Below are 7,480 nucleotides of genomic sequence, written 5' to 3'. Positions count from 1 at the left end.
TATGCTTTGTTAGTGATAACACAAAGCGAAGATAAGGATTTTGTGTTCAGATAGTTTAACATATATTGATTGACCATTATATTTGTTTTAATTAGAGATGTCCGTTAATATCGGACTGCCGATATTATCGGCCGATAAATGCTTTAAAATGTAATATTGGAAATGATCGGTATCGGTTTCAAAAAGTAAAATGTATGACTTTTTAAAACGCCGCTGTGTACACGGATGTAGGGAGAAGTACAGAGCGCCAATAAACCTTAAAGGCACTCCCTTTGCATGCCGGCCCCGTCACATAATATCTACGGCTTTTCACACACACAAGTGAATGCGAGGCATACTTGCTCAACAGCCATACAGGTCACACTGAGGGTGACCGTACAAACAACTTTAACACTGTTACAAATATGCGCCACACTGTGAACAAACACATTTCGGGAGAACATCCGCACCGCAACACAACATAAACACAACACAACAAATACCCAGAACCCCTTGCAGCACTAACTCTTCCGGGACGCTACAATATACACCCCCCGGTAACCCCCCACCCCCCACTCCCACCTCAACCTCCTCCTGCTGTTTTGTGGCATGTTAAAAAAAATAATGCACTTTGTGACTTTTTTTCCATAACTCGAGTTGATTTATTTTGGAAAACCTTGTTACATTGTTTAATGCATCCAGCGGGGCATCACAACAAAATTAGGCATAATAATGTGTTCATTCACGACTGTATATATCGGTATCGGTTGATATCGGAATCCGTAATTAAGAGTTGGACATCGGATATCGGCAAAAAAGCCATTATCGGACATCTCTAGTTTTAATATACAAAATGACTTGCCATCATTGTAACTGAGCTACTGTGTTGAATAATTTCCCTTGTGGATCATTAAAGTTTGTCGAAGTCGAAGTATCAAAGTGGCCCCCGGCAGCCTTTAATTTTCAATCTATGCGGCCCTTGCTGTAACATGTTTGGACCAAATCGGTCCCGAGGGTAAAGAGTGTTGCATTTTTGCATTTTTTGCAAATCATCTATTTTATGCGCCTTGCTATATAGATGGGGGGGTCATGGAATGTGTTAATTATAATACAAAACAATAAATTGATAATCCAAAAAGTCTACTGGGGGGGGCATGGAATAATAATAGGATTCTTTGACAGAAGAGTTTTTTAAGCCTGAACACGTGTTTTCCTTGTGTGTACAGTAGTTTGAGTTAATAACAAACACTTGGACATCATGGAAATGTTATTGAATATAACTACACTGGAACACCTTAAAGAGAGTTACACGTAACGTATTAACTGACCAGTAAGTTAACAAGTGGCCAGTCTGCGGCGGCCAATCAGAGCGCTGGGATCGGTAGGCCTGTCAGTGGTGGTGACGTAATGAATGTTGATGGCGGTCTGTTTTCCACGCGCTAATAATTATGCCTCGTCAAGGTGGACTGGGTGCAGTGCGACGGCGGCTGCGACGAGTGGTTCCACCAGGTGTGCGTGGGCGTCTCCTGCGAGATGGCGGAGAACGAAGACTACATCTGCGAGGACTGCTCCCTCAAGGGGCCGAGGAGGAGGGGGGGAGGAGGAGGCGCGAAGGAGGAGGAGGAGGAGGAGGACGAAGAGGAGGCGGCAGAGGAAAGCGTGGTGGTGCTGGCAACGCCGGCTCTCCTGTCGTCCGGCGGCGGCGGCGGCTCGTGGTCCCGCGCCGCAACCGTCGTCGCACATCTAAACGCGGCGAGCTCGTTGGCGCCCCAGCAGAGCAGTTAGCACTAGGAGAGGCCTAAAGAGACTCCATCCAGTATCCACCGGCAAGACGGAACAGTTGTCAACTTCCTGCGTCATCAAACTCCAGCCTCCTTGGACCCGACACAAGTTTTAGCTCGAGAAGAATCCACCAGCTCCAATACGAACTCGACATGTTTAATCGAACGCAATACTGCAACCTTCCACACTCGTGTCAGTAGGAATCCTGCTTCAGAAATGGTTGTAATGTAGTGGAATTATTTATAATGTACATAGCTTGAAAGCAATTAAAATAATGGATTGTGGCTTTTTTTGTTTTCTCACCTTTTAATAAACTATTCCTAGTCAAACAAGTCTACCGAATACACCATGTTGTAGTTTCTGTATATCTGTTTGTGTCGCGCAAAAAGGGTGTGAAGGGTAGAGGTGTATTGATTTCCAAAATGCGAAAAAATATTACAACTTAATTTTAAAAAAAAGAATGTTATTTTATCTTTTTTTTTTCCAGTAATTTCAATTTTTCCTCCATTAAACATAAAATTAAATTTGTCCTAGGGTTAAAAAAAAAAAAAAGTATATAATGTTACTACAGTGTTTTATTTATTGATTTTTTTTTATTTTTTACAAATGATTAAAAATATCTTTTTTTTAAAAATGTTCATACATTGTGCATAACAAGTATATTTTTCAGTTTTATAGTAGTGTAACACATTTGGTGGTAATCTATTAAATGTTTAGGAATATATATTTGTTTACAAATTAAACATTAAAAAAAATATTTTTCATGAATTTCCACACATTTTCTTGTATTGCGCATAGAAAGTATTTTCAGTATAGTAGTATAACACATTTTATGGCAATTTATTTGAAATCATTTAAATTCAAGTGTTTTTACAAATAGTTATAATTTTTCATTAATTTCCACACATTTTCATACATTATATATTATATAAAGTATATATTCTTCAGTATAAGAGTAATATATTTGAAACATTTTTTGAAATATATACACATTTTCTTATATTGCGCATAGAAAGTATTTTCAGTATAGTAGTATAACACATTTTATGGCAATTTATTTGAAATAATTTAAATTCTCTCAAGTGTTTTTACAAATAGTTATTATAATTTTTCATGAATTTCCACACATTTTCTTGTATTGCGCATAGAAAGTATTTTCAGTATAGTAGTATAACACATTTTATGGCAATTTATTTGGAATAATTTAAATTCTCTCAAGTGTTTTTACAAATAGTTATTATAATTTTTCATTAATTTCCACACATTTTCATACATTATATATTATATAAAGTATATATTCTTCAGTATAAGAGTAATATATTTGAAAAATGTTTTGAAATATATACACATTTTCTTATATTGCGCATAGAAAGTATTTTCAGTATAGTAGTATAACACATTTTAGAGTAATTTATTTGAAATAATTTCAACGCTCTAGAAGTGTTTTTACAAATAGTTATAATTTTTCATAAATTTCCACACATTTTCATACACTATATAGTATATAAAAATATCTTCAGTATAAGAGTAATATATTTAAAACATGTTTTGAAAAATATAAAAACATTTTTACCAATCAAACATTTTATAAAATATTTTTCATGAATTTTGACACATTTTCTTAGATTGTGCATATAAAGTATATTCAGTATTTTAGTCTAACACATTTTATAGTAATATATTTAAAATGTTTTAAATTCTCAGTTTTTTTATTAATAATTATTCATTAAAATATTTCATACATTTCCACATTTTGCTACATTATGTATTAAACAAAAATATCTTTCTCAGTATCACAGTGTAACAATTTATTGTATGTTTAAAATGTGTATTGTGTTGGGTGTTTTTTTAAAAATACTGAATTTGTAATATTTTTCATAAATTTCCACTCTCATATTGTACATAAAACGATCTACTTCAGTATAAAAATACAACACATTTTATAATAATATAATATAAAAAATTGACAGTATGTTAAATTATCTATTTCAAAAATTGATTAAGAATCGCAACTCACTTGAAAATCTATTTTTTTACACCCCTAATAAAAGGTATACAAATAGTATAATAAAGGCAGTGATATTAGACTCTAGAAAAATTCTAAGATAATTTGCACTATCTTAAAGTATGTTTTTATAAATTTTTGACAAATTGAGAAAATTGTTTATTTTTTATTACTATCCACACATTTTCTTTGATTGTATACAAAAAAGCTCTGTTCTTAGGCATAATAATAGTATACTACATTTTGTAACAATATAATGTTATTACAAAAATATTTTAAATCATGCTTCATCCATTTAAAAACAATTGTTTATTTAATTACATTTAATTTTCAATAATAATGGTATAACACATTTGTCTCTCTCTCTCTCTCTCTCTCTCTCTCTCTCTCTCTCTCTCTCTCTCTCGCTCTCTCTCTTTTTTTCTTTATATATACTATATGTATATAACATTTAAAAATGTTTGAAATTATCTATTTATAACCTTTTTTTTTTAAATCAATGTTACATTTTTAAACAATATTTTCATGTTGACCAAGTATTGTAAGTATGACACGTTTTGTATGAATATAATAATGTAAAATGTTTCAAATTACCTAAAACATTTTTTACAATGATACATTTTTCTAATAATTTTTTATAAATTTAATATAATATAAAATACTATGTTAATTATTTAAAAAGAGTTTCATGTTGTTAGAATATCATAACACATTTTACAGTAATACAATATTTTAAAATGTTTCAAATGATCTTTTTATAATTATTATTTCTTTATTTTTTTTAAATCAACATGAAAAAAAATCATACATTTTCCACACATTTTCTTGCATAAATAGTATCTTCTTCAGTATAATATTAGTACAACACATTTTGTAAAAAAATATATCTAAAATGTTGAATCATCTATTTAAAAATTTTACAAATGGTAAAACATGTATTTCTTTTTTTTCCAGTAATATCTATATGTTTCTTATATTAGTCTTATATAAAAGCAAAAAAGGTATAATATTATTTGCAGTAAGTGTTTTTGTACAAATTATGAAAAAATTCATTATTTTTTCAGCACTTTACATATATTTTCATATATTTACAAAAAAGGCTCTGTTTTTAGGTACAATAATAGTACAATATAGTAATAAAATGCTTTTTTTTGTTTTGACAAACTGATAGAAAAAAACAGACATTTTTAAGCATTCATAATACTACAGATATTATAGTCAGGTATTAATAACATTATATATTATTTAGAAATATTTTCATGTTGACCAAGTATTGTAAGTATGACAAGTTTTGTATAAATGTAATAATTTAAAATGTTTTAAAAATTACCTAAAGTTTTTTTTTCAAACGATACATTTTCCAAATTATTTTTCATAAATTTAATATAATAATAAAATACCGTCGTAATTATTTCAAAATAGTTTCATGTTGATAAAGTATTATAACACATTCTACAGTAATACAATATTTTAAAATGTTTCAAATGATCTATTTCTAATTGTTTTTTTGTTTTTTTTTACAAATCAACATAAAAAAAATCATACATTTCCACACATTTTCTTGCATTAATAGTATTATCTTCAACAAATTTTATAAGAATATATCTAAAATGTTGAATTATCTATTTAAAGACTTTTTTTTTTCCTTTCTTTTTTTTTTTTTTTTTACAAAATGGCAAAACATTTATAAATTTTTTTCCAGTAATTTCCATATGTTTTTTATATTAGTCTTAAAAACAGCAAAACAGTTTTAATATTAGCACTATATATTTGCAGTAAGTGTTTTTTGTACAAATTATGAAAATGGTCATTATGTTTCCAGCACTTTAAGACTCTGTTTTAGGTACAATAATAGTACAATATAGTAATAAAATACTTTTTTTTTGACAAACTGATAAAAAAAAAGAACTTTTTTAAGCATTCATAATCCTATAAATATTGTGGTCAGGTATTAATAACATTATATGTTATTTAGAAATATTTTCATGTTGACCAAGTATTGTAAGTATGACAAGTTTTGTATAAATATAATAATTTAAAATGTTTTAAAAATTACCTAAAGTTTTTCTTTTTCAAACGATACATTTTCCAAATTATTTTTCATAAATTTAACATAATAATAAAATACCGTCGTAATTATTTAAAAATAGTTTCATGTTGATAAAGTATTATAACACATTCTACAGTAATACAATATTTTAAAATGTTTCAAATGATCTATTTCTAATTATTTTTATTTTTTTACAAATCAACATAAAAGAAATCATACATTTCCACACATTTTCTTGCATTAATAGTATTATCTTCACTATAATATTAGTACAACACATTTTATAAGAATATATCTAAAATGTTGAATTATCTATCTAAAAACATTTTTTTTCCTTTCTTTTTTTTTTTTTTTTTTACAAATGGCGAAACATTTATAATTTTTTTTCCAGTAATTTCCATTTGTTTCTTATATTAGTCTTAAAAACAGCAAAACATATATAATATTAGCACTATATATTTGCAGTAAGTGTATTTTTGTACAAATTATGAAAATTGTCATTATGTTTCCAGCACTTTAAGACTCTGTTATAGGTACAATAATAGTACAATATAGTAATAAAATACTTTTTTTTTTTACAAACTGATAAAAAAAAAAAGAACTTTTTTAAGCATTCATAATCCTATAAATATTGTGGTCAGGTATTAATAACATTATATGTTATTTAGAAATATTTTCATGTTGACCAAGTATTGTAAGTATGACAAGTTTTGTATAAATATAATAATTTAAAATGTTTTAAAAATTACCTAAAGTTTTTTTTTTTCAAACGATACATTTTCCAAATTATTTTTCATAAATTTAATATAATAATAAAATACCGTCGTAATTATTTAAAAATAGTTTCATGTTGATAAAGTATTATAACACATTCTACAGTAATACAATATTTAAAAATGTTTCAAATAATCTATTTCTAATTGTTTTTTTGTTTTTTTTTACAAATCAACAAAAAAAATCATACATTTCCACACATTTTCTTGCATTAATAGTATTATCTTCACTATAATATTAGTACAACACATTTTATAAGAATATATCTAAAATGTTGAATCATCTATCTAAAAACATTTTTTTTCCTTTCTTTTTTTTTTTTTTTTACAAATGGCGAAACATTTATAATTTTTTTTTCCAGTAATTTCCATATGTTTCTTATATTAGTATTAAAAACAGCAAAACATATATAATATTAGCACTATATATTTGCAGTAAGTGTTTTTTTGTACAAATTATGAAAATTGTCATTATGTTTCCAGCCCTTTAAGACTCTGTTATAGGTACAATAATAGTACAATATAGTAATAAAATACTTTTTTTTTTTACAAACTGATAAAAAAAATAGAACTTTTTTAAGCATTCATAATCCTATAAATATTGTGGTCAGGTATTAATAACATTATATGTTATTTAGAAATATTTTCATGTTGACCAAGTATTGTAAGTATGACAAGTTTTGTATAAATATAATAATTTAAAATGTTTTAAAAATTACCTAAAGTTTTTTTTTTCAAACGATACATTTTCCAAATTATTTTTCATAAATTTAATATAATAATAAAATACCGTCGTAATTATTTAAAAATAGTTTCATGTTGATAAAGTATTATAACACATTCTACAGTAATACAATATTTTAAAATGTTTCAAATGATCTATTTCTAATT

At 27.1% G+C, this 7,480-nt stretch overlaps 1 protein-coding gene across 1 annotated transcript in view; it reads left to right on the top strand.

Annotated features, from left to right (window-relative positions):
• Positions 1–2,113, top strand: part of LOC133661364 (lysine-specific demethylase 5A-like) — a 37,682-nt gene extending 35,569 nt beyond the window's left edge. The window contains 1 exon segment of the mRNA XM_062064524.1: positions 1,441–2,113. Within this exon segment, the coding sequence (XP_061920508.1) occupies positions 1,441–1,764 (324 nt within the window). The 3' untranslated portion in view covers positions 1,765–2,113.
• The last annotated feature ends 5,367 nt before the right edge of the window (positions 2,114–7,480 follow it).

Source organism: Entelurus aequoreus, linkage group LG12 (assembly GCF_033978785.1).
Source record: "Entelurus aequoreus isolate RoL-2023_Sb linkage group LG12, RoL_Eaeq_v1.1, whole genome shotgun sequence".
NCBI classification, from domain to species: domain Eukaryota; kingdom Metazoa; phylum Chordata; class Actinopteri; order Syngnathiformes; family Syngnathidae; genus Entelurus; species Entelurus aequoreus.
The sequence above is the reverse complement of the archived record's forward strand: the minus strand, read 5'-3'. Positions and strand labels throughout refer to the sequence as shown.